Source organism: Heliconius melpomene, chromosome 21 (assembly GCF_056956725.1).
Source record: "Heliconius melpomene rosina isolate 202511_hmr_F chromosome 21, ASM5695672v1, whole genome shotgun sequence".
NCBI classification, from domain to species: domain Eukaryota; kingdom Metazoa; phylum Arthropoda; class Insecta; order Lepidoptera; family Nymphalidae; genus Heliconius; species Heliconius melpomene.
The window spans coordinates 11,904,192-11,928,307 of NC_140409.1; the positions used below are offsets into that span (position 1 = coordinate 11,904,192).

Here is a 24,116-nt window from a genome sequence, read left to right on the forward strand (position 1 = left end):
CTTAGTCCCTGGGGCCTTCTCTATCCTCAATCTTGTAGTACCTACTATAGAAAATATTGTTTTTAATTACAGTTCAAGGTGAACTGTGCAAATCGATACATATTTATTTAACATGACATTGAAACTTGAGAGTACTTATAAAGCGTTTATTCGTGAAACAAATATAAAACCTACATTCTCGGCAGCAAGGTACTTCCTTATGTAATTAAATCAATTAGAACAGTCTAGAGACCCCGCAAAAAAATCTCGTGGCGAATAAAAAAAAACAAAGAGTATTGTTGTAGTAAAAAAAAGAATGCGCGAGTAACGAGAGAATGGATTATGCGAGATTCATAAATTAAACTAGTGTTAAGGCACTCCGTTGCCCACGTTCCGATGAATTCTGGAGGCATTGCGTGTTTAATGGCGGAACTCAACGCCGCACTTCGAATCGACACCAAAGCGAAGGAAATGGAAATATAAATCTAAAGAAATATTTCATTTCCTCGAGTGGGGATCGAACCCACAACCAGTCGTTACACTTTGTGCCCCTGCGCCAATACTGGCCTTAGAAATCGATCGGAACGATTACGTTAAGTCAGCAAATGAGAGGTACGGCCTCAGTGGGCAAGGGCGCGGACAGAGTTGGGTTAATTTGAAGTATTAAATTGTCGATTATTACGTTAAATATGGCTGACGTAGTCTCCAGATACACTGAAAGTAATTGAAAGATTTTGTATTTTATTTACAAAAGAACTGGTTGGTAGGCTTGAGAGAAATTATCAGTAGATATTTTTATGATCACATCATGAAATTATGATTGGGTTTCTTAATATTTAAATTTATTGTATAAGTAGGTAGGTAGGTTTCCTTTCTGATTGAATAAATTTTAGTTGCGCATAAAATAATCTCTTAATGTCACATTTGAATACTCTCATTTATTATGTTTAATTTTGGCAATAAGAGAGAAAAGGAAAGCGGAATAGTTCGTATAAGGTAACATTTGTAATGTATTTTTTATTTACTGACATTCATTTTTGCTTTGCAATACCATATCGGACGTACCAGGGTAGGCAGAGTCTGGGCATCAGGGCACCTAGTGTTAGGACACTCCGTTCCCATTAAGATATTTCTGCTATACACTTTCCGCCAAAATCTTCCAAAACCGGAACCACGCCGCGCTTTACTAGAGAGAGCAATGAAAATTTAATATATTTTATTTCCCCGAGTGGAAATCGAACCCTCAACCTGTCGGTTTTACAGCCGAACGCTTGTCCCCTTGTGCCAAGACTGACTTGAAATTGGCCTGATTATCTATCTTATATATATAAAATCGAAAGGTCACTCACTCATCACGAAATCTCAGAAACTACATGTGCTAGGAATCTGAAATTTTGCATAGGAGTTACTTATAGGACGTAGGTGCTCGCTAAGACGGGAATTTGCAATATTCGACTTCTAAAGCGTTGTTTTTGGGGTTGAAAGTTTGTATGAAACTTCGTTACTACAAATGCTAGGAGTCTCAAATTTTGCGTGGACGTCACTTATAGGACGTAGGTACTCATGGAGACAGAAATTGACAATAACGTAGTTCACACAGGCGAAGCCGCGGGCGGGCCGCTAGTTATACATATATGTAAGTAATATTATGCATTGAAATTATATACGCAATGATATATTTATTCACATTATATAAAGCTGCCATTCAGGTGCAGGCATTCACAAAAATTAGGATATCACTTAAAATTTCCTTCTTTATTTTGCGATGCGAATATACCAATGTTTAATGTTATAGTTAGATGCCTTAAACAGAAATATTCTCAAAAACAATTTTAGCGTTTATGCTATAAAATCCTATATGGCCTAATAAGAACAGTTATATAATACCAGGATTGAATGGGAAAAGGTCAAGGCCAAGGTCTGCAAGGTTCAGCAATTAAAATAGCACTCAAGTAGCACTTGTACCTTTTAAAAGGAATTTTTATTTTACAGTGAAAAGTGCGCTATGGCGTTACATAGTTATGTTTAACATAGAATGTACATTTCTACGTATCCACATCTATCTGCTATCGAAAATGCAAAAAAATCTTCAAGGGCCAGTTGTGGCGCAGAGAGGCAGAGGCACAAGAGTGACTGTAAACGCGGCAGGTTGTGGGTACGATTCCCACTTGGGGAAATGAAATAATTAATATTTTTATTTCTTTGCTCTGGTGTCGTGGCAAGGCGCGGCGTTCAGTTCCGCTACTTAACACATTCATGAAATGTTATTTGAGGCTTGTCGTGGCGTATTGGTAGAAGGACATGAAATATTTTATTTCATGTCTTTTCACTTCTTTGCTCCATCTTTTAAGTTCCGCCACTTAACGCGCAATGTCTCCAGATTTATGTGAAAAGTGGGGAATGAAGTGCTTTTGACTAGGCTTGCAGATTCCCCTGCTATGTGCGAGATACAAACATTTGTATTTAATAAATATTTGTAATTCAAACGGGCGAAGCCGCTTAGATCGGCTAGTTATATTATAAAACTTTATAAAATCTATTGTTCTATTTATTTAATTATAAATTAATAATTATTCTTTTTTTTCAGTTTTCATTCATAGTAAACAATTACTACATTGATTACCTCTTTTTTAACGTACAACCTTCCTTCCGCCTTTCGTGTGTTCTCCATACAACGTGACATTGGCGAAGTGATTTTGCTCGACTGGCACGCTCGGAACAGATCATTAATTACTTCAAAAACTGTACATAGAAGACCTAAGCCTATAATGAGAACAGTTGACGGATTAAACTATAATACCTACACTAAATACATAAATAGGCACTGAGGCAAAAATCTATTCTAGAGCTACAAAAGTTTTTATAGATGAAGAGTTTATTCAGCCAATCGCGTTAATCTCGGGAACTACAGGTTTTTAACAAATAAAAATAACTTTTGTGAGATAGTGGATTTATCAATGAAGTCAGGATATACGACGCAATGTTAAACGATTCAATTTAATCCATGTATTTGTTATATTTTCCACATAAGAATCGAATCCACGTCCTCTGACGTAGCAGTGACTATTCTTAAATACACATAAAGATAATTATCTAATAGACACATATTGTAATGTAATTTGCCTCCTACACTGAATAAATTACTGTCACAATAAAGTTGAAACCGTCAAATCTGTCAATTGGTAAAAAAATGAATAGCACTCATTTCCCAAGTTGAAATATTGTTGTTGATGTATGTAAAAAAATAAAATAAAAAATCAAGTTCACGATGTATCCCGCACACAGCAGGGTAGGCATAAGAAACCTTGTGTTAAGACACTCCGTTCCGCGAAGCGAATAAATGAAAATATAAATTTAAATAAATATTTAATTTTGTCGTGTGGGAATTGAACCCACTACCGTCGCGTTTACCAATTGATTAATGACCATCGATATGGCTTCCGCCATGGTCGCTCGACCGGCGATCTTCTGGTTTACCTAACCCACCACTTCACTACGATTATCGAAAGCCAGGGGGAGAGCCTGGAAGTTACTTTGGAAATGACGAAGGCCTTCAATCGGGAATTTATGCAAATAGATCGCCAGTTTTCTCACTGGGCGCAGCATCAAGATCGCTGTCGACGGTTTTTGATCAGAATACATGCCTCTACACTGTTTCTTCTGCATATCAATGATATGCTAGAGGATTCTAGCATACATTGTTATGCAGATAATAGCAAAGTAGACGCTGTTCACTCCGGCCGCGCAAGTCTTTCCCGGGAAAACGTCAACCAGTGCTGAAACAAACTTATGTCTTCTGTTGAGGCATCTCTCGGTAATGTTTCCTCTTAGGTGAAAGGAACTTGGTTCCAATCAACCCCCAGAAGTCATATATTTGCGCGTAAATCACAACATTTGTCGTGTCGCCAGTCTTCAAAAACACTGCCCCTATATAGAGCGCGTAACTGAAAGTATCGCGATCATGTAGAAAGCAAGGCCAAGTTGGCCTTAAAGAAAGTAGTGATCATCAGCGGTTCCAGGTACGCCCTCATGGACTACTGTTGTCTCTGGACTGGTGCATTGCAGTGCCAGCTTGGCGCATTTAATTGCATACAACGTAGAACCGTTTCAAACATTGTGGAACCAATGATCTGTAAAAGGCTTGACACTTTGGCTTAGAAACGTCTTCTCGCTGTGTGTTCTCTATCGAATTCATCATGGGGAGTGATCAGGGGAACTTTGTGACCTGTTACCTGCTGTCGAATTCTCTAACCGCACAGTAAGTCATAAACTTAAATACCATCCACACCATCTGGATACGTAGCACTCCACTACTGAGCGGTTCGTAGGAACTTCATTCCACGCGTCAAGTAACTGTGGAATGGCCTATTTGCGGCAATGCTTCCTTCCTACCTCCACAACACAATCTCCACCTCAAAGGCCGCCGACGCATCTGTAGCTCCCCTGAACAGTTACACGGGGTCGTAGGCGGCGGTAATTAGTTACCATCAGGTGACCTGTACGCTTATTTGCCTTTTTTTTCATTAAAAATGCATGGAAAAGCTGCACTTGTTTGACAGGTGATTTGACTGGCGACACCAATTTTTTGCCTCTTACCCTTACTGTAAAGGAATTCTTGTAAGGTGGATAAAAACCCTTAACGTTAAAATTAATTTTCTTGGTATCTACTGTACGGTAGCTTTATAAAAATTAAATTAGGTTTAAATTAAACGGCTATTCATAAGCTTATTACTATATTGATTGATTGATTTCTCGGTATATGGCGTTTTGAGCGTGCCAGTTGAGCACAATTCATTTCGCCAATGTCACGTTGTATGGAAAACACACGAAGGAAATTGACCGGTAATAAAAAAGATAAATATACACAATTATAGAATACATGTAAAAAAAAGAGATCCTGTGTTAGTACAGCCTTCACCTAAAACAAAACAAACACAAATTTACAATATACACACAACACATTAGATTAGTAATAAATAATATTTTACATGGGAGTTAATTAAAGTTTTATTTTGTTAAGTTTAATATATTTACATAAAAATTTACATAAAGGACTAAACACAAACATTAACAAACACTGAACATTTAAAGGACGAGGGACTTTATGAGGAAGGACATCATATAAAGGACGAGTTAACTTAGGACAAGAGAAAAGGATGTGGGAAGGGGAGACGTCGTCCAGGCCACATTCACACAGAGAGTGGTCCCTGACCCTGATCTTAGCTAGATGTACAGGAGTAGAAGAGTGCCCAAGACGTAAGCGACAGATTGTTGTAATAATTTATTACTATATTTTTGTGGTGTGTTCTGTGTGAACATCTCTCGCCATAGCTGTCAATGTCAACCCATGACAACTGTCTTTACTCGTGGCGACACCTACTAGTTCTGTGGTTTTTTCTAACTATGTAAGTTTGTTTTGATTTTTCATTATCCAAATTATTAATTGAACATGTTAAGCAGGGTTTTAACTATATTATGATTTATAAAACTTAGGTTAGTCTTTCAAATTAAAGTGTCTTGTAGATTTTTTCATTAACAATATGACGGTATGTTTATTTTGAATTATGTTTACCGCGTACCTTCATAACCAACCCTAAAGTAATCTAATAATACGTATATTACTATAAGATAAAAAGAAAAAAGAGGAAGTGGAAGAAAAAAAACAGGAGGTAGAAGTTAAACAAATTGTAATAATTTTGGTACATTAAAATTGTTTCACATCCAATCTTAATTTGTTTTACAGTCGATTCATATCGATAAAATGACATTAAGTGTTATAAATTCAATAGAAAAGAATGACTTGGAAAGCAATTATTGGAATGAAAATCCTTTATTCAAAGAACGATTCAATGATGGAGAAGAAAATATTTATATGAAATCCCCAGGTAATATAAAGCATTGAATATTATACGTAAAATATGATTTTGGTGAATAGTACAGATGTTGATAGTGCCATCTTTCATAATATGTCTCTGCTATTTGTGTGTGTTCGTCCATAATTGCACAGATAAAACCTTCAACAAGCTAAGGAAGAAGCTTTACTAGCTTGTTGTTTATGAAACATCTTGTACATTAAAAAACAAATTTCTCTTCTCCTTATGTATAACATATTAGACTGTTATCTACAGCTTTACCCTAGTCGTTAAATGGAAATAAATACTGGTTGTGCATGACACATGACAGGGTAAGAGTATATCTTTGATAAATGGACTATCCAACAAAAAAATAAATATTTTGGTTCCTGAGATTAATACATTCAATGAAACAATCTCAAACAATCTCAATCCTCTGCTTTATAATAATATAGATAATTTCAATTTAAAAATGTAAAACAACTTTTTGTGTGTTAAATTATATTTTTAGGTGCATCTCTTATTGTGTTAGTAAAACACAAGGAATATAAAAACATAATAGGAAGTTGGTTTGAGAATTTTTTTTTGCCACAAGGCTATCCTCAGAGTGTGAGTGACGATTACATAAATTACCAGATATGGGACACAGCTCAGGCATTTTGCAGCACATTTACGGGTGAGTTTGTACTTTATATAATCTTTGACTACCTTACTGTATTAGTTAGTGTGTGTGTGAAATCTTACCAAGTTATGAACGTTTGACTTCCTTCTCAGTGACTGATTGAGCTCAATGAAATTATATAAAATCAATATTGGTTTTAATCCAAAATGGCCGCTGCCATAAAAGAGGATTAGAACATTTTGCCCACCTTATACGGGAATTAATTGAAAGGGATTAATTATATTAAATACTTCTATAAAAAACACATCTATAAAGTTTTGTTTTTTAAAAAAAATAAAAGGTTTTTTAATAAAGTAACTATCCAACATACATAAAAGCACAATTTGAACTAATAATTCCTAAAATTAGTACATTAAATAGCAATAATTCTGCTTTATAATATTAGTAGAGATTATAATACAAAAGATTACAGAAGATATTTTTTATCTTTTTAGCTTCAGTCCATATCCCATATATAATAGGGTAGGCCGAAAGAGTCTATTGTTAAGGCAGTCTTGTTGAGTGGCGTAACTCAACGCCGCGGTTTGCTTCGATATACTAACACTATAGATATTTATATAAATAATAAAAGCTTCTTTTAATAATTTACAGGAGTTGCGGCAACGCAAGAAGTCCTGAAAAGTCTAGGTGTGGGTGATATAACTGCAACATTCTACGGAGCTACTGTTACTTGGATTTTGAAGACAGTCAGTGGACAAATGGGCGGTATAGCCTTTGCTTATAGTTATGGGTCAGTTTTATATATGTTTCTTTTAGTTACACATTGTATCTTACATAGTATAGTAGATAAAAAATCTAGGCTCCGGGCTCTCCGTTCTACTTTATGTTCCTGATTTTTAATGATAATGCTTTGTTATCACTACATAAAGAAAAAAAAAAGTAATTAAAAAAATAATAATTTGAAAGTTATAGTTATGTGTAATAACTGTGGAACTCGACACGGCACTGTAATTGAAAATGGGAAAATTATATTACTTTATTAATATTTTTTACTAAATTGTCATAATTGGTGATTTTGCTAAACAATTTAAATTTTCTATATAAATAACCAATAAATATATCTTTTCCAGTTCCTACTTAGATGCTTACAGTAAAAAATGGCGTCTAATTGCAGATATATTTAATGATTTAGCATTATGCTTGGAATTGGCTTTGCCGTTGTACATACATTTGACGCCATTAGTTTTATGTGTAACAAGCGCAATGAAAGCCGTTGTAGGGATCGCCGGTTTGTATATTTCTTTGAAGTACGCCTAATATTCTTATAATAATTGATATTTTTATTATTATTATTATTGATATTTTGTTTTAGAATAAGTAGTCATTTTTGTGGAAAGTATCACTTTTTTTTTAGCTTCGCGCCGTATCCAGCACTTACCTAGTGTTAAGACGCACCGTTTCCCATTTAAGACACTAACATTCTGCACTTGCACACTCAATGGTTTATCTACTAGAGCAAGGAAATAAAAAAAATATTAAATTGAAATATTCCCCCCAGCGGGGATCGAATCCACATCAGCCGCGTTTATTAGTATGTGTAAAGGATGTGCCTTTCACGCTATACAATAGTATTTCTATTAGATCACAGAGCCAAAAATGTAAATGAAAACATATATAGATATATAACATTTTTTATTTATTTAGCTTTATTAATCTCTACAGTAAGTAGGCGTTTAAATTTGATAATCCAATTGGTACCAACTATGTTATATAACACATATAATTACTTTATTTTAAGGGGGAGCAACAAAATCAGCAATGATCCATCATCACGCTATCAGGGGAAATGCAGCGGATGTTTCAGCAAAGGATTCGGTACAGGAGACGGCTGTCAATATGATATCTTCTGTTATAGCTATTTTTCTTTTGCCTTTTTTATCGTAAGTTTGGTGTTTTTTGTAGATCCACGCTGAATCCCACGTAAAGCGGGATCGGGGGGAATCTAGTGTTAAAACACTCTGTTGCTTACGTAGTGCTAAAGTTTCGAGATTTATGCGGCGGAACTTAGCACCGTATTTTTTACTGCCAAAGCGGCGAAATGCATAAAATTTGAAAATTATTAAAAACGATGGACGAAATTATTATTAAAAACGAAAGGAATAAAAATACAGTCTTCCTTTGTTACAGTTTTCCTGCATTGGTTTTCTTATCAATGATAATATTTCACATATTCTCAAATTATATGGCAGTACGTTCTCTTTGCTTGAAAACTTTCAATGATACAAGATATTTGCAAGTTATTGATATGTTTTTAAAAAAACAATTGATATTAGATCCGTCCGTTGTTAATATGGAAGAACCATTGAATTTGTGGGAGTTCGACACACCTATGTTAGGTTAGTATATTTATTTTTTTCTTTTTCCAGCTTCAGGGAAGGCAGAGGAACCTAGTGTTCAAACACAAATGGGGAACGACACTTTCCGCCGCATGGCGTGTTGAGTGGCTTTATCTTGTTACCAGAGCGAAGAAATCAAAATATTAAATATGATATTGCACTGTGTGGAAATCAAACTCAAAACCGTCGCGTTTACAGTTGCGAGCATTTGATTTTTTACTGCGACGCGACAGACTCAACTATTATTTTTAATTGTAATTTTATTTAATATATACAGTACTTTCAATCCAATTTTAGAGACATTGTGTGGTAAGAAGCGGTACTCAACACTGCCCTTTGTTTCCCAGAGCAGGGAAATAATATAAGTTTCTCATTCCCCCCAAGTTCAACCCATGACCTTTGTGTACACACCTCGAAAAAAGCGACAGAAATTGGGAAATGGAGTATCTTAACACTAGGTTCCCTCTGGCTACCCTGCTGTGTGCGGGATACAGCGTGAAGCTGATTTAAGAAACTGAATTGACTGAATAAATTCAGATCCTTTGATTTTATTACATAATTTGTTAAAGCGTGAACTAGCAAGTTTTAAAAATACCAATTTTCATTCTAACCCCTTATCACATTTCAGACAAAAAAATATGCGGATTTCAAATACAAATAGGAAAATCCCTTAGCACTGTTCATAACAAAATTAAAGATGTCAAACATTGGATGTTCATTAAGAACATTTACAAGAATAACAATTATATTTTATTTCCTGACACTGAAGAGAAAATTATGTATTTATATATAAAAGATAATATCACCTCAGAAGAACTACTTCGTGGATATTTTCACGCTGTGGAGTTAGCTTCTGTTATATCCACTATAAATAATCAGATTTCGGTTAGTAGATACATTTTTTTTTCTGCGTCACACTGTATCCTACATATAGCAAGTTAGGCAAACCTAATGTTAACATACTTAGTTCTGTCTTGTCAAAGTGAGGAAATGAAAATAATTAATTTCCCCAAGTGGGAATAAAATTCACAACCATCGCGTGTACAACCAGACTCTGTTCCACTGCAACACAATGGATTTGTTTTAATAAGAACCAGTTTCACTGTCCGACTCACTCTTATTGTAAGTCAATAGAAAATACAACTTATAAAAGCGGCAAAGTTAAATTTGCCTGTTGTATACATTCCATTTGTATGAAATGATCCAAAAACCTTTATTATTAATATTTTGGAATTTTTACTTTTTATATTGCCAGTTCTAACTTGCCAAATTCCATAATTCCAGGTAAACGAAAATACCCTATAGTTTTTTTTTATGAACTGCCAATTTCTAATGATCCATATAGTATTTTGTTGATCTGTATACTTGAATATTTGCTATTAATTTCAGCCTTATACTTTCTTTCCACAAGAGATATAGAGAAACAGATAGATAGATAGGCGTTAAGTTAAATATATCTACAAAAATATTCTCATATTGTACCAACATTTAATTCCAGCCAATATTCCAAAATAATACAGATATGTCATTTCTAAAAATTTGTGAATCAATGAAAAACGCGGAATGGAAAAAGTCCATCGATCTTAATGTAATAACATATGTATATCTTATGGTTGAAAAGGATTGGGAGGTATTATGTACTGAACTTAAGAAGAAAGGTTAGAATGTTGTTTATAATACATTTTTTTCAGCTTCACTCTGTATCCTGCATGTGGCAGTATACATAGAGTATATGTAGGTAGTGTTGAGACACTCTGTTTCAAAGTGTTGAATGATTGCACTCAACGCCGCGACATGACATGAATTAAATACATCCAAATTGGACACAAACCTATGACCGTCGCGCTTACCGTCAAGTGCTATCCCACTGCAATTTATTATTATAATTTTTTTCTTATGATTACAGGTTGGGATTTAAATAAACATTTACTTATCGCCGACGAATGGAGAATCACAAGTAACTGAACTTTTTTTTAAGCAATCCATTTTTTTTTTAAGTTGAGCACCGGAACGGTGATTCGGTGTCAGCCTCATTGTAACAGTAATATTGTATATAATTTTAAACTTACATTAATCAATCAAATTATAGAAAAATAAACATTTTTTTCAATTCATAACTTTCTCTTCACATTTTAATTTAAAAATATACAATATTTAACAATGGAATACATACATATAGATTTCCTTACATTTTATTTACATTGATACATTTTATTTAATATTCCAATTATTCATCTGAATGTAAATTGTTTTTTTTGCTTTTATTTGATGTATTTTTTATATATTAACATTTAATATTTAAAAATATATTTTTATATAAACACGGTCTTTATAATTTTTTTATATTAATGTGACATGTTTTAATTATAATAACTAAGATTTAAATGTATTTATAATAGAAAAATGTTATTTTCATTTTATAATTTTTAGTATAATTAAGTATATGTAAAAAAATAATTGTTTGTAGTATAATTTGTTGAATAAATACATTCCAATAATAATTGTGTTGAAAAGAAAGTGTTTCACTCATTTTCCGTTCCCTTTAATTTTTTTATATTTTTTTTTACAAATTTCGTTGAAATTCTTATATGCTTACTAGCCATTTTTTCAAATATACAAAATATTTTTGTGGGTATGCCTTAGTTCATATTGCATTAATTGAAAATGTTAAAAATAGTTTTTTTTTCTTTTTAGCTTCACGTTGTATCTCATATATAATAGGATAGGCAGAGAGAACTTAGTGTTAAGACACTACGTTCCACACTTTCCGCATTTTTGAGACATTGAATGTTGAGTGGCGCAGCGAAGATGTGAAAATATGTATCAATAAATAACATTTCTTTTCTCCGAGTGGGGATCGAACCCACAAAAAAAATAATAATTTATTAATATTCTTTATTTATATATTTTATTATTTTATAATATTGAATCGTACCGTTTTACAAACTAATTGAAACTTAATAATATAACTGTGTATACGAATAAGTTATATGTAATAATTAAATGCTTTAAAAGTACAAAAGGATTTATAGAATAATCATAGGTATATTAGCAATTCCAATATCCAGTAAATATTTACTTTTATGTTAATCGATTTTCGTTTAAGAATATAATATAAAAATATTGACTTATTTGAGAATACTATAATAAAAATATTAAATTATATTTGAATCTGCCTCTTGGATAACTTCCTTTCTTAAGTGAAGAATAACAGTTTAAAAATGTGAAAAATATATAGGATAATAATTATTGTATCCAACGATACTAATTACAATTAGTAACATTAAATGACCGACTAGGAGGAGAACTTTTAAGTTTCAAGCGCAACGAATCACCTAACAATTGATTTTAACCGTAGAATAATAATATACAAAAACAATTTCATGAGGAAAACTACTATTTTAAGAATTACACTTTAATTTTTGCTACGAAAATTAGTAAGACAGTAGAAACTAATATTTAAAAAAAAACAACTATTATCAAGTAGTTATAACTTTTGATAGATTACAATTGTCTTCATCCGATAATATGAAGGCGTAAGTGTTTTTCAAAGATGCCACCTCATTTTGCATCGATCGAAATTTTATTCTGACGAGGTTGAAGTTCTCTTGCAGATTGTTCACTTGTGTTTGTATGCGCTGGCGAATCTGAAAGTTGTTTGAATACTTAAACAACAAACATAACATAGCTTCACGCTTTATCCCTAGCGGGGTAGTCAGAGAGGGCGGAGCGCCACACGCTACGGCCTCTACATGCCTCTTTCGCCTCGTCCACTGTCATCAACCTCTTCACACATGCCTTCCAGGGGATCCTCATGCTTTTTACGTAACCTTCCTGAAGCTGACCTGAAAATCCCACAAGTCATTTGAAAATGACTTGTGGGATTTTCAGAATGCATTAGGGGAAGAAAAAGGATAAAATGTATGAAGACGAAGCATTTGATTTCGTGTTTATTAAATATCATTACTATAGATATTCTAAATAAGGTATAATATGCATATGTGGTTTTATCCATAGATAAATATACCAAATATATAGAAAATCTATGTTATCCATTATCATATAATATTTATTCATAGTGTAGTATAAGAGTCAACATCAGGGTAATCCATAGTAAATAAGGTATATAAATTTATATCACATGCATAATTATCATATTTATAATTTAATCACGCTGTATCCCGCATACATTATTGCAGGCAGCGGGATACTAGTGTTAAGACAGTCCGTTCCCCATTTTCCGCCGAATTCTGGAAAGCATTGCTCGTTGAGTTGAGTTAGCGGAATTCAAAGACGCGCTTACCCTCGATACAACACCAGAGCGAAGAAATCAAAATATAAAATAATTTAATTTCCTCGAATGGGAATCGAACCCATAACTGTTTAGAGTCATACACTTGTGCCCCTACATCACGATTGATCTCATTTGTAATTTATTATAAACATTTAACGTGTTTTCTTATAAAATACTAGCGGACGCGCGCAGCTTCGCTTACGTGTTTAGGGGTGAATTCTAATAAACCATGAAACATGTGTTCAATGAAATATTTTTAAGAGTCTAAATTTCAAATTTTATAAAAATCGGTGGCGATTTAAGAATTTTTCCATACAAACTTTCAACCCCTTATTTGCACCCTTATGGAAAGAATTCTAGAAAACCATGAAACACGTGTTCAATTAAATACTTTTAAGAGTCTGAATTTCAAATTTTATAAGAATCGGTGCTGATTTAAAATTTTTTCCATACTAACTTTCAACCCCTATTTCGCCCCTTTAGGGTTAAAATTTTTCAAAATCCCTTCTTAGTGGATGTCCTGATTACGAAAGTAAACAGCTGTCTAAATTTCACGTTTCTACGCACAGCGGTTACGGCTGTGCGCGCGTCTTACCTCAGTCAGTGAGGACAAGTCCTTTTATATATATAGATAACTCACATCGTCCCGTTCCTTCTGACAGGCCCTGCATTGAGCTCTACTTTGTATTAGTTGGCGTTCCAATTCCGATATTTGCGTCTGCATATAACGCCGCATAGAGTCACATCTCTCTTTACTTCTTGCGAGAGACCTGGAACTTTCAGTTTTCACATCCTCCAGGTCGTTTAATATTTGAGAGAATTCCATTGACTTCTCTTTGTATCTACTTTCTTCTTGTAAGAGTTTTTCTTCTAATCGCAATATTGAATACCTGGTATTTTTTTCACTATGTTATGATTTTTTTAATAATATCATATATAGTGTTATCAAGGCAGGGAGAGAGAGTAGGTCACCTCTCTGTTTAGACATTTCTTCCCCTTTAAGACACTTCCGTTCCTCATTTTCCGCCGATTTCCAACATTGTGTTGTGTGTTGGGTCACGTAACTCAAGGCCGTGCTTTACATCGTTACCAGAACGAGGAAATGAAAATATAAAAATTTCCGAACCGTTGCTCTTACAGTCGCTCGTTTGTGCACTTTCGCAACTACCGGCTTACAAACCTCGTGTTTTTAATATACATTTTTTCTTACTTATATTCGTCTACATTCCTTAACAAGTCATCCACTTCCTTCATTTTTTGTTCTAGCTCAATCCTAAGTGCCTTATTCTCATCAATCAATTTAGAGTTATCAACTTTCTCCATACTTAAGTTATTTACAGCGATCACTAGCTGCAAGTAGCATATTGAAAATATATAAATATCCATAATAAAATAATAAATAATGGCAAAATTATAAATTAATATAATTTAATGTTAACAAGTAAATAAACTCTGCTTAACACGTAAATAAACACGTTAACATCGAACCTACAACTACAGTGTGTACATTCAATCTTTGCACCGCTATGCCACGAAGGTCTAATGAAAATAAAATATTTTTATTATTTAGACGAAGAATTCCAGGCGTATTGCATGTTGACTGGCGAAACTCAACACCGCGCTTTGCCCCGACACCAGAGCAATGAAATGAAAATATTTATAAAATTTATTATTATATATATTAGATACATTTATTAGTTGAATTTCCTCGAGTGGGAATCGAACCCACAAACGCACACCGTACACCACAGCTAGCATGTGAGGCCTGCCTACCTTAAATATATATCATAATACTTTTAACCTTTTCTTTGACACACTGCAACTCGTTCGACAGTTGATCCGAACTGCTCTCGGCCAACTTCTGCAATTGCTTGGCTTCTTGAAGTTGGATTTGGGCACCTTTCAGTAGGTCCGGCAAAGGTGCCAACTCTTGTAACTTCTCTTGAAATTGCATCTAATGAGAAAGAAGTCGAAATAAATAAATATTTAATTTAGGAAACCTATAAAAATTACCACATAGCGGGATTTGAACTCTTGGAAATAGTTCCAAACGATTTCCACGTTTTTACAATAAGTATTTTTCTTTCCTAAATGTGGAATACCATTAAAAAATGTGGAAAAAAAATCTCAGTTAAACATATGCAAGACAATGTTATAGTCATATTTGTGAAACAATGGTTATTTGAATATTTCGCTTGGGTCTCTTTAAACAATTTACGTCAACTTTCGCCACACATAAGCTTCACGCTGTATCCCGCGTGGGCAGAGGGAGTCTAGTGTTATGACAATATTTGGGGGCATTGCGTGTTTAGTTGCGGAACTCAACGCCGCGCTTTGCCTCAACACCGGAAAGAAAATGTTTACAGTAACACATTTATGAACACTATTTTTTTATGTATTGTATTATATATGTATTATATACGAAGGAAGCGTGTTAAATTATAACAAATATTATAATATTTAACTATAAAATAATAAATGCATATTAAAATTATTATTTAACGATAAAAATAAAAAAAAATAAAAAAATGAAATGAATGATCTTTCCCGTAGGAAATTCAAGATATCCTAGTTAAGGAATGTAGTGCTTCCCCCTACACTCCTTACGCTGAATGGATGATGGATACTGAAGATTAAACCGATTTTGATGAAACTCGACAGAAATATAGCTAATTATATAGCACATAGCATAGAATAGGCTTTAATTTATGTATAACTTTTTGTATAATTTTGATATAATATAACCATAACTGACTCAAAGTCACCCAGGGTGTTTTATACATTGTATAGATTTCAGTGTTTATTACTATTTTCTAGATAAAGGACAAAGGATCACGTATATAATACGATTAATTGAAATACAGAACTTTTGTTCGATTTAAATATACATTTTGTATATTAAAATAACTAATAGAGTAATATAAAAACCAAGTCAAGACTTAACACATGACTGTATACAAAAAAAGGAAAATTGGCTGTCCATTTATTTTCTTTATTGAAATAAACAAAAGATCTTACCTTATAATATATTTCTTTATATTAATTAAGCGCAATGTTGAGCAAAGAATGATAAAAATAATTGGATTTCCCGGAAAATATAAAATTTTATTTTAAAATTTACCCGTAGGTAGGTACTATTGAAAACAAAGAAATGCATCGATGCGTAACGTCTTATTTCGATTGCATCTCGCGCATTTTATAGGTAGAAACGGAAGTATCTTAACGGGAACGGAGTATCTTAACATTGGGTTCCCAGGTTCCCTCTGCTTACCTTGCTATGAGAGAGATACAGCTTGAAGCTAAAAGAAACTATTTTATTTTACAGGTCGTCTTGGCACAGTGGTACGACGTCTGATTGCAAACTCGATGTTAGTAGGTTAGACCTCCATTCACCACGATCGAATAAATTACTTCCATGGTATCACAATTGATTCCGTTATCCAAAGAGTGTGGATAGCGGAAGTGTGAGTGGAGTGTTTTAACACTAAGCTAAGAGAAACGAGATGGTAAGTTATCAGTGGCACCTGCCGACATTGGGGGAAAATTTACGAACCTTCATAGTTTGTATTTCCATTTGGATTTGATCTGACACTTGCTTGTTGTCGAATTCCATTACATCTACTTGTCGTTTAAGTTCTTCAGCTTGTTGCTGCGCTTGTAGATACTGGAATTGAAATATATGAGGTATATATACTATTTCGCGAATATTGCACATTTTGAGGCCACCGTGGCACCGGCGCACAAGCTTGTCACTGAAAAGCACCGCGATGAGTTTCGCCACTAAACACACATTTCTCGAAAATTCGGCGGAAAGTGGGGAACTGAGTGTCTTAACATTAGGTTCCCTCTGATTACCCTGCTTTTACTGGATACAGTGTGAAGGTGAAAAAAATACACATTTTAAATTAAAATTTAACTCGAATTAAACGTTTATGGGTCATAATCAGAAAAAGTGACCATTTTGTGTCTTTTCTTGTCCCGCTACTTTGAATGCGTTTTAAAAATACAATTTTAAAGATAGCTTAAATATTTTGCCATTTAAGATAAATTTACTTATTAACTTAAAGATTTTTGTAATATTTTAAATGTATTATGGCTAATAATAGTATTTTTTGTTAGTTGCAAAAATCCTTTCAAAATGCTTCCATACAATTTTTCGTGTCCCATTCACCACTTTACTTTTTAAAAATAGATTTGTTACGAATATTTATGGTTTTATTTGATTTCAGATGTGTTTATATTACTTTACATTATGCATAATATTAAATAGAACTACTTTTATTGATATATTATTTAGTAAATAGTATATATTAGTTAAGTAAATTTGTCCCAAAATATTGTCTTTTTGTTACTCAGGGCTAGTAACGTACAATTAAATTATGAACGCAATTATTTTGAATGATATTTAATATTATTTTTTATTGTGGCACCATAATTCTTAAAGTCAATGCTGTCGTAACTACAACCAGTAGTGTTCTCGCAGCAGTTGAGGGGTTCAAATGTTTTAGAGGGAATGCGTGAAATTACATCTCAGGGTTATAAACGGCTTTTATTTTGGTAAGTATTCTATAATTTCGTTTTCTTGTTTATGTTATTTGCGTCTTTTTACAAAATCTCAAAAAAGAACTTCAGTGCTTGCACATGCAACACGTGGCTTATGAGCAAATATTTAAAAAGGTTAGAATTTCTCAGATTTTATTCTCAATTTTGTTATATTTCGTTACGTAACGGAACTGAGAAAATATGAAGCCTAGTTCATAATTACGTTACCATAGGAAGATTATGTATATAAAAAAAAATGCTGGCATATGAAAAAAATAATTAGTGATTTTTGATAACGTGAAGTAACCAAAAATAATGATTTTTAAGTTTTTTGTCTGTTTGCTTGTTTGTTTAATGTGTTTGTGCACGCTTATCTCAGAACGGCTTAACCGATTTAGTTAAAAACATTTTTTTATTCTTCCTGAAATTAGTTGTGATTTTGTAATTTTTTTTTTCTCTGAAGATAGTGCATTAATAAATATGTAGCTCAAGCGGGTGAGGCTTTTATTTAAAAACAAATAGGTTCTGTACTAGACAATATACATGAAATATTATTAAATACCTATTGATAACTATTTTTTATTTTCAGTAAGCGTCATGGCTCCTATGTCAAATGCTGATAGACAAAAAAGATATAGAGAACGTCTTAAACAGACCAATCCTATTAATGAAGATATGCGAAATAAACACTTACAAAGAATTCAACTTAATTCCCGTGATAACGACTCAAATTTTGATATATTTTAAAGTGGGTTTAATTTTATCATTAACTTTGTGATTTCTAACTAGAAATATAAGTTTATTACGTTACGAACTAGCGTTATTATATAGTTAATATTGTCACTTTGTTATGTTTTCTTACATTTATAATCTATTAATTCAACGATTGAATCTTTAAAATTTTAATTTGTGTCTCATTAAATAAAAAAAACCAATAGTTTTATTCATATAATATTCTTATTTTGTTGTGTATAATGCCTTATAACATCAGTTTCGTAACAAACATTATCAGTATTGTTACTTATCAGTTACGTTACGAATTCGAAAATGTCCACTTTTCTGATTATGACCCTTATATGTATTTAGTATTATTATACATTTTTGAGCGCAATTAGTCCGCTTTCATTTAAAATATTTTTTTCTCTCCGCATACCTCGTTGAATGAGGGAGATTTGTGAAGATAAAAGAATAGATTTTTAAGATACAATTATTATAGACATACGTAGTGAAGTTAATGCGAATTCGTGATTATGTCAGTAAATTAAATGTTTATTTTTATTTACTTTTAACTAATTAAAACCAACCTTTAACCGATAATCTTGAGCTTCATCAGATTTTTCATTGAGTGACATTTTTAACTCTTCATTCTCCTCTTTCATCTCTCTTAGTTCTTTTTTCAAAGCGTTGACTTCCTCGCTTGGCTTACGTACTTCCTGTGGTTACGTAGATTATTTTGCAATCATAATATACATATCGTAAGCAAAAAAACATTACTACTTTTAGAGTCTTATAAATTGTCGTTTTATTAACTTTTATATATCCTACATATTTTTCATATGGAAATTACTATTTCTCTGTATTTTTCTTATCAGGCCTTCGTCTTTTTCAAAATCCGAGTTGGCAACTTGGAAACACTGGCGTCCACTTCGTAGTTCGTACTTCACAACCGACTGGTGGTGGGTTCGATCTCCACTCGAAGAAATGAAATATTGATTTAAATATCGGGATGGATACAGGTTACAGGGAAATCAAAAAATATGGAAAAAAAGAAAACATCGATTTTTATCGAACATCGATGTTTTTCTAAATCCGGGAATCCCTAAATAGCATTAGCAATAAATTCAACGCATGCTCATATGGCATGCGCTTTGAATGTGTTCGTTTCATTAATCATTAATCCTTCCTTTTTCTTTTTTTTTCGGTCTTGAGGTTAATGCTGTTAGCCCTATTGGCCTTTACAGCGATACTGGGTGGAGAGGGAAGAGGGTACTCTGTCCCTGAAAATATGCAGGCACTGTGTGGCTGCCTGTGGGGGAAAATATATGGTCTGCCGAAACCCGGGAAAAAAGAGCTCGGGCTCGTCCGGGATATTAATCCTTTGTTTTGTTCCTTACTTTATACTATCGAAGTGAACGTAACGATAGTGTACACCGCCATCTAATTTGTATTATAATAAACAGCTTTACTTGAATATTTGGACATGCATGTTTACACGGCACTAACTTCTAATAAATTGTTTCACCATTTTTTTGTCTCTAACCCGTACAGCAAGGGAGTTATGGGGGAAACAACCCTTAGCATCAATGTTTATTTTCTCGGGATCTAGTGAAGATATCTTCATGAAATTTAAATTAAAAGTGGCTATGTATAAGGCTATTATTATATATTTTATTCGGAATTATTGAGAAATTCAAAGTTTAGAAAAATTTGAAATTTATTTTTTGAGGGCGCTTTTATATAACACTCCAAGAATTGACACCTACCAAAATTATATATGTTGTGCATATATTAGTTAGTTAACTATGCTATAAGTTACAAAAGAATCGCAGTAGTGGAGCATATCTCAAAATTAAAGAAAACATCATTAATACGTACACGCGTATAACAAACTTACATAGAAATCTATCATTCTCGCATGCCAGACGACAAGAGGCTACACCAATCGTGAAGCAGTGACACAAGCGTGTGACTGTAAATGCGACAGGTTGTGGATTCGATTTCCACTCTAGGAAATGAAATAATTAATATTTACATATATTCACTCTGATGTCGAGGCAAAAGCATGGCGTTAACTTCCGCCATTCAACACGCAATGCCTCCAGAATACGGCGATAAGTAGGTAATGGAGAGTTTTAAGTATTATATTGTAAAACAATCAGTTATTATTCCCCATAATTGAATTATAGTAGTCTAATTATTACAGAGGGAACTTGGGAACCTACTGTTAAGACACTCCATTCCCATTAAAACATACATATTAAAATGTCGCAGTGGGAATTGAACCCACAACCATTGTATTTAAAGTCAGAACTTAGTGCCACAGGGCCACGACGGCTACAAATATTATAATATGTTATTTAACTATGACGTACTCTGACTTCAGGCATCTCTTCACGACATATACTATTGAGCTTTTGTTCCAGACCTTTCAGTTTTTTTTCATATTTCTCTCTTTGGAACCGTTCCTCGTCCGCTAAGTTTTTCGCTCGTATCAATTCTTCCCGTAATTGCGATACCTTTTGCAAAAATATTAAGATAATTTATTGTTGTATTGTAAGTTAAGTTATAAATAAGTAAGTTGAACAAATACATAATAATATACTGCCAATCTTCAAAGTAATGAACACAAGGCAATTGTTTTTACATGAATAATGAGCATCAATTGTTCAAGTTTGAACATCAATTGTTCATGTTAAATCAATTTCCTAGAAAATTTACTAACGTTTATGCACACTTCGAAACATTCTTGCATGTAAACAAACCGGAAGTGACAAACGTATCAGATTTAAACCAATAATCATTATTTACAATTTTACAGTCGTCAATTATTATTTACAGTTATTGAAATATGTTATCATTTATTGAGCCCATGGCGCAGGGGCACTAGGATGTAACTGTAACGCGATGGGTTTGGGTTCGATCCCCACTCGAAGAGACGAAATATTTGCTTAAATTTATATTTCCGTTTCGTCGGTTCGCCGAATTCGGCGGAAAGTGGGGAACGGAGTGTGTTAACACTATGTTCCCTCTGCCTACCCTACTGTGTGCGGGATACAGCGTGAAGTTGATTTATATTATTTTTCAGCTTCACGCTGTCTTCCCTCGAGAGAGTCTAGTGTTAAGACACTCCACACCCCACTTTCCGCCGAATTGTTTATGTGTGACAACGAAATATTATGAACGGAAGTATTTGAAACATCGGATTTCTGGAGTGTATTTCATTATTTTTCCATTTACTTCGTATATTTTGTTTTAGTTTTATTTTTAATTACGGGTACCTATGACTTACGCAACTATAAAAATAATTAAGAAAGATTGTATATCTACTTAAAATGTTTACAACACCTGCGGATTCCTAACACACTCTGTTTCATCTTGTTTTAATGAATCTGTATTTATTGTGTAACCCTCCTGCGTTTCTTGAGATTCCTGCAAAAAATATATAAACATATAATTAATAAAAATATTATTAATAAATTAATCAAAGTATTGTGTTCATCATATTTTTTGCAATTCTTTAACCAATTGTTTAAATCTAGCCGCGTAGTCTTGAAACTTTTCTATTAAAAAAAAAAAACATTTGTTTATTTGTGTATCGGTTATAAAATTATTTCAATCGTGTATTTGTACCTAAAGTAATATTATAGATTTTTTTTTTATTTAGAATTGGTTTTTTTTTTCATAATATATTTTTTTCAGATCCACGCTGTATCCCGCATGTAGCAGGATAGGCAGAGGGAGCCCAGTGTAAAGACATTTCACTCTTTACTTTTTCGCGAATTCTGTAGGCATTGTATGTTGAGTAGCGGAACTTAACGCTGCAATTTTTTACAATTATTATTTTTTTACAATACAATATATAATTTTAATATTCAAGAAAAATAATTATATTTTACAATTATTATTATTTATAGCTCTTTTGTGTTTTGCAAAGAACTTACTACGCCGTCTGCAGTTTTACGACTTAGAAAGAACCTTTCCTGTCTGATAGCGGCCAGCTCCATTTGTATTTTCTTCACCTCGTCCTCCATAACACCCACTTGTTCTTGCTTAAATAAAAATACATAAAACTATAATAAATGTTAAAGGGGGACGGAGTGTCCTAGCACTAAGTTCTCTCTGCCTGCTGTGTGCGGGATACAGCGTAAAGCTGATTTTATAATATTTCTTTGTTGTATCTTATAATTATTAATTAGTGAAAATATCTTATTTACTTTTATTTAACTTACACCATAAAACATCGATCTTTTTTTTTATATACAAAACTGTATCCGAATGATGGGCTGTGGGTTCGATTATCACTCGGGAGAACATTTATTCTTAAATGACATTTATTCGGCCACGACGATGTAAAAAAAAAGTTAATAAAAAAGCTACTATGCTAATTACTACATATGCTAATATGCTAATTACCAATATAGAAGGCTCGCCATCGACCTTAACATCTTTAACTGGTTCAAATTTGTGAAACGGAAAATACTCTGGATGAGGCATGTAATTAGATTTTTCCAAAAATTCTGTAAAAATAAAAATTGCTATTGCTTAAACACCGATATAACTTTTCGCAATTATAAATATAATATAAAATATAAAATCAAAGTAAATCAATTTATATTAAACAAAATGTCTTCATCAATGACATTAGATGACACTTATTTATTTTTTAATATAAACCTCCTATATCTCTATAGGAGGTTTATATTAACCTCTATTATTATTACCTCTAAGTATTGTAAAACATAATTTATAAATGTCTTTTTTTTTATGGAAAAAGGACAAGGCAAACGAGCGTTCACCCGAACGCTCGTTCGGGTACACACCTGATGATGATCACCGCCGTCCACGACCCCGTGCAGCACCAGAGGAGATACAGGTGCGTTGCCGGCCTTTGAGGTGGAGATAGACGCGCTTTTTGAAGGTACCCATATCGTACCGACCTGGAAACTAGAAATATTTACCTAACTTTTTTTTAAATTTATTTGTTTTGTACTACGCTTGGTACCCTTTTTAACTTTATTATTGTATCTAATTTTCTTATTTTGTATATTAATTACATTATTGTTTTTATACATACAATTAATACCTATTATAAGAAAATACTATTTTTAACTTTACATTGTTTTTGAATTGTTTTAAATTAGAATAATTATAATTACGGATTAAACTATTATAATGATTGATTTTTGTATCGCGCACATAGCAGGGTAGGCAGAGGGAACCTGGGAACACACTTTTAAGACATTCCGTTCAAATTAAGACACTACAGTGTCCCATTTTTCGCCGCATTATAGAGGCATTGTGTGTTGAGTGATGGAACTCAAGCCGCGCTTTGTCGCGTTACCAGAGCGATAAATATAAAATATTTAATTTCCTCCAGTGGAAATTGAACCCACGACCTGTCTCGTTTACAATCACACCATTATGCCCCTACGCCACGATTCGCCACATGGCTAAAGTTAATCGCCATATGTCATGTAACCGCGATAGAATGGCACTATTAGGTATATTTAAATATCACCTAATAAAATTTAAATCCATAGCAGAGATACAACAAGTGTCAATATTAAATATTTAGAAAAAGAACTGTGACTGTAAAGCGACGGTTGGGGTTCGATCCCCTCGAGGAATTGAAATATTTATTTACGTTTATATTTATATTTCTTCGCTCTGGTGTCGAGGCGGCGGTGAGTTCTGCCACTCAACACGCAATG

At 33.1% G+C, this 24,116-nt stretch overlaps 2 protein-coding genes across 5 annotated transcripts; one reads left to right on the forward strand and one right to left on the reverse strand.

Annotated features, from left to right (window-relative positions):
• The first annotated feature begins 5,274 nt into the window (after positions 1-5,274).
• LOC146527269 (RUS family member 1) lies at positions 5,275-11,366 on the forward strand. 4 transcript variants are annotated; one of them, XM_085206021.1, is made up of 10 exons: positions 5,275-5,384; positions 5,723-5,864; positions 6,343-6,507; positions 7,105-7,243; positions 7,584-7,741; positions 8,252-8,393; positions 8,641-8,849; positions 9,478-9,734; positions 10,348-10,507; positions 10,756-11,366. In XM_085206021.1, exons 2-10 carry the CDS (start codon positions 5,741-5,743, stop codon positions 10,812-10,814), a joined length of 1,413 nt encoding a protein of 470 aa, XP_085062147.1. In that variant the 5' UTR covers positions 5,275-5,384; positions 5,723-5,740; the 3' UTR covers positions 10,815-11,366. The 4 variants fall into 4 exon arrangements, with proteins under 4 accessions (XP_085062147.1, XP_085062146.1, XP_085062148.1 ...); XM_085206020.1 differs by lacking the exon at positions 5,275-5,384 and adding an exon at positions 5,391-5,648; XM_085206019.1 differs by lacking the exon at positions 5,275-5,384 and adding an exon at positions 5,398-5,525.
• A 962-nt stretch (positions 11,367-12,328) lies between these two features.
• Positions 12,329-22,899, reverse strand: LOC146527270 (outer dense fiber protein 2-like). The gene is made up of 10 exons (XM_085206649.1): positions 22,819-22,899; positions 22,347-22,454; positions 21,751-21,834; positions 20,784-20,921; positions 18,990-19,118; positions 16,697-16,807; positions 14,945-15,097; positions 14,354-14,493; positions 13,784-14,033; positions 12,329-12,496 (listed from the first exon to the last, which is right to left on the reverse strand). The coding sequence occupies exons 1-10, from the start codon at positions 22,897-22,899 to the stop codon at positions 12,329-12,331; spliced, it is 1,362 nt and encodes a 453-aa protein (XP_085062775.1).
• Positions 22,900-24,116: the final 1,217 nt, after the last annotated feature.